The sequence below is a fragment of the Sapajus apella genome, unplaced genomic scaffold (genome assembly GCF_009761245.1).
Source record: "Sapajus apella isolate SASKATOON/1434 unplaced genomic scaffold, GSC_monkey_1.0 scaffold3, whole genome shotgun sequence".
NCBI lineage: Eukaryota > Metazoa > Chordata > Mammalia > Primates > Cebidae > Sapajus > Sapajus apella.
Window position 1 is genome coordinate 29,709,139 of NW_022436943.1, and position 12,980 is coordinate 29,722,118.

General features: G+C 32.9%; 1 protein-coding gene across 4 annotated transcripts in view; it reads left to right on the forward strand.

Moving 5' to 3' along the window:
• Positions 1-12,980, forward strand: part of ZFPM2 (zinc finger protein, FOG family member 2) — a 465,431-nt gene that overhangs the window by 84,487 nt on the left and 367,964 nt on the right. For 3 of the 4 annotated variants that reach the window (XM_032251596.1, XM_032251622.1, XM_032251613.1), the window contains exon 2: positions 7,749-7,907. The exons of the other annotated variant lie outside the window; for it this stretch is intronic. In XM_032251596.1, coding sequence (XP_032107487.1) covers positions 7,749-7,907 — 159 coding nt within the window. The remainder of the gene's footprint in view (positions 1-7,748; positions 7,908-12,980) is intronic. 4 annotated transcript variants of the gene reach the window in all.

A 12,980-nucleotide genomic window follows, 5' to 3' on the forward strand; every position in this document is an offset into this window, starting at 1 on the left:
TTTTTTTTTTTTTTTGAGATGGAGTTTCGCTCTTGTTACCCAGGCTGGAGTGCAATGGTGCAATCTTGGCTCACCACAACCTCTGCCTCCTGGGTTCAGGCAATTCTCCTGCCTCAGCCTCCCGAGTAGCTGGGACTACAGGCACGCACCACCATGCCCAGCCAATTTTTTGTATTTTTAGTAGAGACAGGGTTTCACCATGTTGACCAGGATGGTCTCGATCTCTTGACCTCGTGATCCACCCGCCTCTGCCTCCCAAAGTGCTGGGATTACAGGCATGAGCCACCGTGCCCGGCTGTATATTTTTGTGATAGAGTTACAGTCTTCAATAAGCTGAGATAACTTTATAGGGCTCTGGACTGAGACCTGATTACAAAATATTTGAATTTCAGTGCCATCTCTGTCACTAACTTCCTGGGTCAATGCACAAGGCATATACTAATGAACTGAATTTTTTCAATGCCTGAGTTACTTCCTGAGAGTAAATTAGTCATTAGAGATTCTAGTTCAAATTTGTCTGTATTTCTTCCTCTGACTTTATTTTTCCTGTGATATCAGTGTTTAATCTACTATGTAAGATTAGTTGCTGTTTGCAAGGTTTGAACATGTTCTAAGAAAAATTGTTTTCTTATTAGCATCATTCAGTTAATTTGAAGGTTCTCAAAGCAAGGCATTTTAGGGGTAATAATATTTAAATAATTTAAATTGTTTTCAACTTTATATACAAAAGCTGTTAATACTGCCATCTGTAAAAATGGCCAAAGACTTTGTAGCAAATAATATTACCCCATTTTTATAAGATTAAAGAGTACATTTTTTCTCCCTAAAGATACAATTTGAATAAGACTTGACCCCTTCCCCTTCATTTTACAATGGTGTGTGGTCAAATTGAATTCTCCATTAAAAATTCTCTAATATAATTTTTTTTTGCATTAACATTTCAAAACTCAATTTAAATATTCACAGATCTCGTTTTTAATAAACTTAACGAAATTCAGGTAATTTCCTTCAACTTTCTTGATTGAAGGACAGCAGTTGGTACAGATATAAAAAAGATGTACAGCTATGAGCAAAAGCCCAAAATCAATTATATATAAGAAATAACATAACACATGGAAAGAAATTAATCAAAAAGAAGAATTTCTACCATATGATTCTCTGGTCTGCTACCTGCAGGCAACAAATGTAAATGAAAAAAATCAACATTCTTCTGACAGATAAGAGAAAAATTAATAAAAATGTTTCCTTCCTACTAGATCCCCTGATGCAACTATTGTTAAAAGTGAGTGACTGCAGGAAGAACTTGCTCGTTTAAAATAGCATTTTTTTAGACTACAGAAATATGATTTTATTCTTGCTGTTAAGCTCAATTACATGAGTTAGTATGGATTTGCACTGTCCAAAGAGCATCCCTCTTCTCTGCCCCTTCTCATTAAATGGCTCTGTGGGATATGCCTGAGACAAATGTAATAGGAACCAAGTGAGAAGCACTTTGAGGTGTGCCTACAGGGTAATGATTTATACAAAGTCTGTGTGTAGCAGCTGAGAACTCTAAGAGAGGAACTACTGAGAGCCACAAGATATGCCCCAGATAAAATTAGTAAAAGCATATTAGTACTTTGAAGCTAGAACTGTTCCTACTGCATAATGAAGAGAGGAGGGGAACATTTTCCTGGGATTTACCTTTTTAATTTAGAGTTGGGTTATTTTTTCCCCAATACTAATTGAACAAACAGGAAATATATGTACAGAACATATTATACTAAATTTTTCCTATTAGAAGAGCTTTATATTTTATATTCTGTGAATGTTATCCTGAAATTAACAGAAATACAAGGTAAGAATACAGATCGTTAGGCAAGGAGACATCGAATTTTAGTGTCAGTCCACTGCTTCCGTTTCATCATATAGAAAATGTAACAAGTTTAAAATGAACAGCTATATTGTAACTCCTTTTACCTATCAACTGAAATAGAGTATGCCTATATAGAGTTCTGATGTATTTGTGTATTTATATATTAAATGTGAAGCAGAATTTATCCCTATTTTTTTATATTTACATTTTGAAAGGTAGCATCATCTGACAAATGTGGCTCGATTATGATGTCATAATTCAAACATGATCTATATATGTCTATATATATTTATATATTATAAAATGTTTGAAGAAATATATTTGTATATGAAATATAAATACGTAAATATAAACGTATACATCTATATTTCTTCAATTGTGAGATTTGGAGGTTCCTACTGTTTTATATACATTAGAGATCTTTATATGCCTGCTCATTCCTTTGTGTGAGTGGATCTTTTGCAAAAGAGTTTAAAAGAGCATAAAACAGGAGCTGGTAACATGGGAAAACACCATCATTTTCATTTTCATAAATTAAGATTTTGAGAATTTTATTCCATTGCATAGATTCTTTGTTCTGTGAACAAGTAAAATTACATAAAGTTTGTGACGGAAATTTTAATTTTTAATGTTAATAATGCTATCTGATATAAAAATGATACAAAATGAGATACATTGGGAAGCTCTGGAATAAAAAGGTTTGGAAATATTTGTGTGTTTTCAGGGCAGACTCACCTAGTGGAATTTCTGAGCACACTGTGATGGATTATTGTAATTATTGGGAATGATAATATTTTAATGTGACTTTCATCCCACCTGTCAGTTGCAATCAAGGGTGCCCAGTATTCTGAAACAATCTCATTTTGCTAGGTGGCTAGTCTTGTGCAGCTTCTAGAATGCTTGGAATATTAATGCATGAAGCAGAGATTGAATGCATTCTATAGTTCCATAATAACAGAGTGTCTTGTTTTAATCAAAAGGCAAGCTAAAGTAATGTATAACACATTAATGCCAATAAGTGTTTAAGAGAAAAGATCCCTTTTGGGGGATATTACATGAGAGCCATAAAATTCGGCATTTCTTTCCCCTGTTCATACATGACAGTGTATATTAATTGTTGTAGAACTTAATTTCTTTCCTAGATGGTTCTTATTTTGAGGTGCTTTGTAGTGTCCTGAACAGAGACAATCTGACGTTTAGGGGAAGGTTGTTCCTTTATAGTAGGCTCCCAAAGTAGAAATTGATTGTTGAGACAATGTATGTTGAAAGACATGTGTATTTGATCTAACGTTTACTGTGTTGTTCTTTATCATTTCTTGCATTTCCTCATTGTTTTGCTTATTTTGCCTTGTTTTCATCCTTACTCCTCAGAATACCTGTACATTTTCTCATCCTCTTTATATTTTTTTTCCTCAAATTTTCTTCTTCACCTTCTCGCTCTTATTCCAGTGACTATGGATGCACTTCAGGGATTTCTTTAACCCCCTGAAATTGTAACAATAATTTTCTCATAAATTCATTTATCTGGGGGACTAAGTGCTCGATTAACTGCTTCTTAACCATGCAAATCCACTTTTTAAAATTTCATTTTATTCAGCTATTACATTACCAGTGTATAGGGTTAGACTATTTAATCTTTAATATCCCGTTTGTGATTTACAAACTGCAGATCATTGAAACAACCACCAAATGAAAAATCATCTGATAGGCCCAGCTTGCACAGTGCAGCTGTTGGCACTTGCTGGATAAAAAGCTTTACTGTACACTGGGCTGTCCATCAGCATTGTCAGGTGTGGTGAATCTACACTTCCCTTCCTATCTTCCACTTTCTCTCCAGAGGGCAAGCTCTGGCCAATTCAAATGGTCCTGAGCAGACAATTGCCTCTCTTCTCTAAAAATGGAAGTACTACTTTGCACTCACCAGAATTTCCCAGTTATCCCCATTGTTCAACCAGTATAGACTATGAGAGGATGCTTACTCATTTATTCTAAGAGACAATGAACAGCATTATGGGCCTGATATATAGCACCATTGTATTCATAGCTTGAGGATGTAAAACAGATCACTAACATTTTTAAATGAGGTAAATATTCATATTTATAAACATTAAGACTATTAATTCTGGTGAGTGTGTTTGAATATCTATAAATCAGAAGCAATTGAAGAGCTGAAATTCAGATTTCCTCACACTTGCCTGCCAAGTGGCCTCAATCAGAAGTAATTTTCTCCATGAGGGCACATGGAGCTCAGTCGTGAGCCTTTTCTGAGTAGATATTATTATTTGTGTCAAATTATGTGTGGTGATTTTTCTGAAGTGGACTTCTGTGCCCACTAATCCATACACGGGAGGTTCCTTCATTCCCTCCTTCATTGGTGCTATTAATTGTACTTGTGCTTCAAGTGTCTCTTACCCTTTTAAAATGTTGGTTTATGGCCACCGATTATCTGTAAGGTTTTCCTGTTAAAGAAACATGCAATATAGAGAGTAGAGTGAGATCTGATCTTAAACCATAAATACTATGCATTTTAAAAGAAACCATTTTCCCAGAGCCCGATTTGATGGTATAGCTAAAGAAATGGTTAGTTATTTCACGTTTTAAAGTACAGTAAATTATATAAAGCTGATACTTGCTTTGGAAGAAATATAAGTTGGTCATCAATGACCTGCCTGTGGCCTGTTTAAAATATTGGCAATGAGATCTCATGTTCAAAAAATTTTGAACAAATAAGCATAATGATTTTTCACCTTTTACTTGAATTTTGGTAATTCGTTTTTAAACATATAGGTGCTTCTTTTTAATTCCATGCTTGGAATTGCAAAGCAATAGCTAATATGTAAAATAAAACAACCCCTGGAATATATAATATTAATATCTTATCAATAACCTTGATAAATAAAAGATTATGTATATATAAACATACATGTGTATCTCTGTATATATAAAATCACCATAACAGGACTTTGAGATTTAAGAATAAAATGCTTCATGTGTACTTTTTTTCTTTCAAATTTTCCCATGAGCATTTCAATGTAATTTTTAATACAATGATTAAATTTAAATTGATATCATACTATTGAAGCCAATTTGTTGTCATTGAGCATTTTAAATAATTATTCATTACATATTCTTAATCCTCTTCTAAAAAAGTTAGTATATATGCTTATAATTTCTTTTTTAAAAGGAAAGCATATTTATTACTGTTAATTTAATATGTATAATATGTTTACATTCTTTTTATTATATATAGGCTTTTATAATTGAAGAACATCAAGAAAAAAGATCTTCTTTTTATATTTTTCATATTATATATATGAAAATATCTATTGGAGCTTTACTTTTCATTAGTAAAACTCAGAGTATATATTCCAAAAAAAGTATATATATCAAAAGAAGTATATATTGTAATTTCTGTTATAACTGATATTAAAAGTTACTTTACATATTGATTTAGTGTGGGTATATATTATGTCAATAAAAATAATAGTAATCAATTATTTTATTTTTGGTAAGCCTATAAGACTGTCTTTCTGACTTTGGGGAGGTGTCTAAATATTTTGGTTGACTTTCATTAATTTGAGAAGAGCTGCAAGAGAGCTGTCAATTTTTAAAGACTAGATCATTAAGCATCTATGAATAAATAATTATGTTAATATCAATTAACCATTTTCTAAGTTATCTGTGTTTTATAGTTTTGTTTCTGAAGGAATGCATTCATAACTACCAAAGAGTGGTTTGCATAGTAGTATGTTATATTAATTAAAAGTATTTTTTAAATCTCTTGGCTCATGCCTGTAGTCCCAGCTTCTCCAGAGGCTGAGGTGGGAGGATCACGTAAGCCCAGGAATTTGAAACTGCAGGAAGCTATGATTGCATCACCGCAAGCCAGCTTGAACAACTAAGTCAAACTCTCTCAAAAAATAATAACAACCTTGAATTTTCACATTAACTTTTTCACTTGTCAGTTGGAAACCCTATTTTAGTTAACTAACCTCCTGAACTTTATTTTTCAAATCTGCAAAATAAAAATAATTGTCATACCTACTTCACTGGATTATTTTAAAGCTCATGTAAAAAAGTGCTTTGAATAGTATTTCATTTTCTATATATACCACAATACATCCATGTAACAAAACTGCCCTTATGCCCCTTAAATTTATACAAATAAAAATATAGAAAGTGCTTTGAAACTCCTACATGAAACAAATGATATAGCTTATGTCTTCTTTTGATCAAATTTGTTGTTATAATTACATTTTTTGAAAATAAGGGAAATATTCTATTATAGTTCTCATTAGACTTAGCATTGATAAACTTATCCCTTGAAATTATCAAATAAATGATTTAAGGATTGCAATATTTTACATTATTACTATTTTATATATACTTTGCTTGTCTTGATTTTTGATATAATTATTCTAAAAGGTGAAAGATTATAAATTTTAAACTTGAAACAGTTAATAAGATAAAATCTAATATGAGATGCATGACTTTTGAATATGATTGGTACAAAAACAAAATCCATGGTTCTTTGTAACCATCTCCCTTGAGCATAAGGAATGTATGATAAAATACGACACGACCAGAGTGGAATTAGGGCATACTTTTCTGCTTAATATTTGCTCTTTTGAAGAATAGAAGGTAAAACAGATTTTTAAAGGACAAAGAGACTCTGTAAGAAATGTTTAGTTGGATGTCCCCTCATTTAAACCTGTCCAATTATTCTGTCTGTGCAAAGGTGTTATATGACTTGAGTCCCTTGAAAGCTTGCTTTTTGGGGAAACACTAGATACAATACTTATTTATCTACATAGATATAAAAATTGTAGTATATTCAGTATTTTAAATTATTTACAAGATTGCTCCTTAGGCCCTGGAAGTTTCCTAGCACATATCTAAAAAGTATGAGCGAGAGGCTGCTTGAGCCTTTGAGTATTTAGCCTGTCTGATGAGACTGCTGCCATGAGTGAAAATTAGTACAAATTACCATAATTGCGTTCATTGGATAAAATGCCACATCACTTCTTTAGAAGCAAATGCAGCTTCCACTTAGTAAAATGAGTTGGGTACTTTGATTCTTTAGAGGCAGTCAGAAATTCACAATCAGCCCAGTGGTATTCCCATGTAGTCCACTTCAGATCGGTCTGAACAACTCCAGCCCTCCCTTTCCTTTCAATAAAATAGGTCCATTAATGTAACACACCTCACTCTCATTCTCTCCAAGGGAGTTGTATTTTTATTACTGAAAAAGTATCACATAAATACAAATTACATTTTTTCATTAGAAAACCACTTTTCATTTCAGAAAAAATTCAATTAATTATGAATAGGGTTATGCTTTCATCAGGGAGAGAAATATGTAATTTTTCTTCAAGCCTCAAACACATATAATGAAATCTTTTCTCCGAATCCACTCTTAAGATGGATTTTTAAAAGTATAGACTTTATTAAAATCTCAGTTCAATTAAAATGCATTCAATTACTTTAAATCTTTATTAAAATCTCAGGTAAAATTGTACAACAGTGTAAAAGAGACTTGTACTCTTTACCAGGCAGTTAATTCTAACAAATGAACATAAAGTGCACAGTTTTGCTCTTAAAGAGAGAATCAAAAAAATAAGTTTGAGGCTTGAGGTTGGGGGTAGGGAAGGAACGGAGATGCAGGTTGCTTTCTATGTTATAACTTACAACACTGGTTTCCTTGGACCTTTTATCATACATCATTGTTTCTTGTGTATATGGATGTGGCATTATCTTGTGTGAGTCCTTGCTGGTACTACTTAGAGTATATTATTTTCCTCATCGCTGTAACAAGAAAAGGCTCTGTTTAAGGATTTTATTTCACTGTCTTCCTTGGATATTTTTGGTACAGTGTCCCTGATTCTTTTTCAAGGGCCGCTTGAAGATGCCATTGAAGATGAGGAAGAAGAATGTCCGTCAGAAGAAACAGACATCATCTCCAAAGGAGACTTTCCATTGGAGGAAAGCTTTTCCACAGAATTTGGACCTGAAAATCTGAGCTGTGAAGAAGTGGAATACTTTTGTAACAAAGGTAATTGTTGATGGTTGGATATAATATGTGAGTCCACTGGGATGATTTCGTAATGTTTTAAAAAAATGCATGATAGTGCTCAAAGTGCTGACACATAATTCAACTGTCTGAAAACAAGTGCAGCTTTTTTCAAACATAAAATTTTATTTCGAGGGACATGAGTAACTACTCAATAACTAGTAATTTTTTATATTAAACAAATATTTTCATGTTGATTGGCCAATTAACTATGCACATTCTTCATGTTATTGGCCAATTAACTATAATACCTTTAACGTTGATCATTTATTCATTCCTTCCCTCCACAAGAATTTATTGAATGTTAATTGTTTGCAAGGTACTAAATTAGGCATTAAGTATTAGCACTGAGTGAGGCAGAGAGTTCTCAACTAAGGTTCCAGCTCATTCCTTTTGAAAACTGAATGCTTTAGGTTTTTATTGTTGACTTTCAACAGTGAGAATGGTGCTTTTGACGCATTAACAATATAATCCAAGAAGCACTTGAGACATATTGCAGCTTATTTTCAGCCATGAACTGGGGCCAGATGGCCTTGCCAGTGACTATGTTCTTATGGAGCATATATACTCATTTAATGTTTACTTTTTTCATAAGTCAGTTTAAGGTTTCTTACGATTTTATATATTTATTTTTATTTCATTGTTTTTCAAATCTTTTATCTCCCCCTGCACCAATGTACAGTTTTCACAAATGCTTGGACCACTTCCTTGGTTTATAATAGCTGCCTTTGCGGAGGACATAACTGGAAGTGTGTGTCTGTTTCTGTATGTCTGTCTGTGTTTGTGTATGCACCATTTTTATTCAGATGTGTTTGCTTTTTAGGCAGATAAATGTAATAAAGTGGACTTTTGTGTGTATGTGTGTTCGAATTTGTTAATCAGACTTCCTAGTCTGATTAACACAGTGCCAATGTAGCTTCTCAAAAAAATGTCAATACGCCTATCTTGGTGGCCATGTATATATTTAATCATTAAAAATTCCAGCATCATTTTCTCTTGTTGATGGTGTCAACAAAAGATGTCAGTCAGCTCCCATCCCTGTGGTCAGTAGAACCCCAGGCCATAAAACTGTAGAAACAGAATGGCAGCATGAGGACCTAGACACATTGAAATTCATAAAACCTCCTTAGCCATGTAGAGCTCAAGATGACATGTGGCATGGTCCTTGTCTCCTACATCAGAGATTTTTAATTGAAAATGAGATAAGTCTGAATGGAATAGGCCTTTTTTCCTAGTGTTGACTCAGATTTCAAGCCAAATTAATATTTTCCTTAGTTGCTAGAACCATTTCTTGATGATATGTAGCTATGGCAATAAATCTAAGACCTGGCCAGAGATGGAGAATTTTTTAATTTATGCATGAAGACATCTCAATTTTTTTCTTATTAGGAAATATTTCCTTTTGTGCATTATAGAGTACCTACCTTATATTGTGATATTGCAATAAAGAGAGGAACTGAGAGTTAGAAGGTGGTTAAAAGAGTTAATGTATGGATTTATACCTTTAGTCAATTTAATTCATCTAGGAAGGCAGTATGATAGGTATTATTGTATGAATTTTTAATTTGGGGAATATCTCTGCTTAAGGGCTATGTTTATGAAAGAGTACGGAACTCCAGGTTTTAAGGTAGTAGCTTCTTGGGAGAAAATAGATTTATGGCAAATGCTTACATGCTAATGTAACTATGTCTTAGGACAGTCACTCTAGCTATATTCACCGGAGTCCTAACTCATGAAAAAGGCTGACAGGCCTTTAGGAAGTAAGAAAAAACATTAAATTATAATTTTTCTAATTACAAACACTTGAAAAAATGTGTAAAATCAGATGTACAGAAAATAATATTTAGTATATGATATAGAAACCATATTAAATAATATATAACATATATGTATTATAAAACAATTCTCTAATGTTTAGATTGAAAGTAGAAGCTCATAACGGATGGGAATAACAATTCTTATTTTCACATGATATTTTTCAGGATGAATAGTAATATTACTATCGATAGGAAAATAATTTTATTATTTTACTCTCACAGAATGTATGACCATGGAATTCTCACTGAAGTCTGTTGGAACTGGTACAAAAGAAAGATAACTCTTTGATCGATATTTTGACCCTTGAGGTCATGCAAGGAATGTTATCCATTCTTCACTTAAGTTGATTATCTACAATAGAAAGAGAATACTTTCTCTCTGGAAAATTAGAAACTAATCTTTCTGTTGAAATTCTCAATTTTTCTCAGTGACACATAATTATGTGTTATTGCCAATTTTAAGGAAGAGGACAGATTAGCAATTAAAAGAGTAGAAGTATTTAAGTGGTTAACAATGCCACTGTCGTTATTGGAAAAGCACATAGGACATGTTCCTCTAAAGAAAAATATTTTTAGCACAGGTGTAGTGGCTCATGCTTGTATCCCAAGGCCAGGATTTGGGAGGCCAAGGTGAGTGGATCACTTGAGGTCAGGAGTTCGAGACCGGCCAGGCCAATGTGGCAAACCCCCATCTCTACTAAAAATACAAAAATCAACTAGGTGTGGGTGTGGTGGTGGATGCCTGTAATTCCAGCTACTCGGGAGGCTGAGGCAGGGAGAATTTTTTGAACCTGGGAGGTGGCTGAGGTTGAACACAGCTGAGGTGCAGTGGTTGAGCCATTGCACTCCAGCCTAAGCAACAGAGCAAGACTCCATCTCAAAATTAAAAAAATAAATAAATAAAAACAAAAACAATTATTTTGGGTTCATTAATGAAACATTCTTTTTGTACATATTTTAAATCATTTATGACAATTTAAAAATGGTTGATATTTACTATAAAATGATTTGGATTATTTGGAAAGTTTCTTGTTCTAAAAGCTAGCCATGACCAAAATTTAGCCGTGACCTAGTTACTTATGTGGGTCCCAAGCATAACAATTTTGCACATTGGATTTTTTTCTTATTAAACAAAGGATAGCTTAAAAGTTCAGATCAAAAACTGTGGCTAGAAAGCCTAAGTTCTCCAAACAAGCTATTTATCAGGAGATAAATAAAATAAACACATTATCAGGAGAACATACTGAGGATACACATACAGCTACTACATATTTTTATTCATATTTTAGCAACTGCATTGTATATAAAACCAATCATATGTTTTAAAAACTTTTTTTAAAGAAAAAGAAAAACTCTACATTTCTGAAAGCATGGCTTAAGTTTCTACTTCTTTTGAAATTGAGCATCTGTATTATAAAGGATATTTTCAGTGATTAACTAAAATTACAGTTCTTCAAATGACTCTTACTATTGTCATATTTTTCTCAGTTCCACACTGATATTGTCTCAAAATGGCATTTACTAATATTAGTAAAGTTTCTAGTCATTATAAACCATGTGATTAAATGAAACCCAAATCACTCTTATAATGTAAGTTTCCACAGAAAAGTCCAAGATTGGTGGTCAGAATTTTATGTTAGCATAATGTATAAAGTTCTTATATAAATCCATCTCAGAGAGACTCTCATTATAGTTGCATGCTTAAAATTTGAACCTGGTAATTCTAATGACGTTTCCTGTGTCTCTTTTTATTTTGGATTAGTTGCATATTTCATGTTCCCATTTTTCATTTGTTTGAAATGAAATGAACTATGTTTATAAAAAGATGCTACTTGAAATTTACTTTGATACCTTTAGATTTTAAACATTTTAGCAAAATATAAAGCAATACTTTCAATTTATTTGGTCGTCTTTTGCTCATGAGTTTGGATTACTTGGCATCTTGCCTTTCAGTATCTCTGGGAGGAAGGAAACAAGCTAAGAATTATTTCCTTGAATTTATAGATGACGAAGACATCAAGACTCTGTCCATAAGTGCTACATATTTCCTGTGGTACTGAATTTTTTTATTCAGTTATTTTGTCTGCCTTTCTTCTGGTTTATGTGCCAGACATGAAAGTACATCAATGTATTTGTAGAGCTAAGCAAACCAATATGAACTGAAATATAGGTGGTCCAGAAAGCAACCTTGGGAGTTTTTAGTTATGTCACTACTGGCAGGTGGGAACACATATATAAGAAATTCTTGAATAAACTCAGAGACAGTGAGTTTCATAGTAGGGTTGGCATGGAGCAGTTCTCTAATAATTGTAAAGTGAAATAATCATATTTCAGGATAAATTTCAGTAGAATGTCACAAAATATGTGAACTGGAAGAATCAGATCAATGTCACTGGATGCTAGTAGAATGTAATACTACTTAAAAAAAGATAACTCAGGTGAGGAGGGTGAGGGATAAAATACTACGTACTGGGTTCGGGGTACAGTGTACACTGCTCAAGTGCTGGGTGCTCCAAAATCTCAAAAATCACCACTGAAGAATTTATTCATGTCACTAAACACCACCTGTTACCTCAAAACCTATTGAAATAAAAACAACAACAACACAGATAACCCCAAAGAAGCTACATGTAAGTGAACTTTGAATTACTATAATGATTATCTGGAAAGGTTAAAGAGGATCCTTACAAATTCTTTGCTGATGTCACGATCCCTAAACAAAGGCCAGAAAGATGATGCCATTAAAGTTGTTTTGGGAAGAAAAAATCCTTATGCCTGGTCCTTGTATCTAGATATGGAGAATGGTCAGAGACATACTTGGGTATCATTAATGCCCTAGAGAAATGAACTAAAATTAGAGCTCTTCAATTTGGAAATATTAGGGTTAAAAAGAGGGGTCATGATGGAAATACATAAAATAAGGAAAGATACATGGTATAAAAATGGAAATTCTCACTACATTCAAAAAGAGTCGACCTAATGTGCAGAAAACACATTATTTTAAAGACTCTTTAACATAAAAAATGTAAAACATATTAAAGAAGATAGAATAAAAACCTGGATTACTCAGACATGGATTTAATGTTAGCCCCAGAAGTGATTAATACTAATCAAAAGCAAACATAATCAGATACTTAATAGAACTGGCAGAAACTTTCATTTCTGTTCACTAGATCAAATTCAATACAACTCAACACGTATCTTAAGGATCTGCTATCTCTGCTCTCAGGAGGAGGGA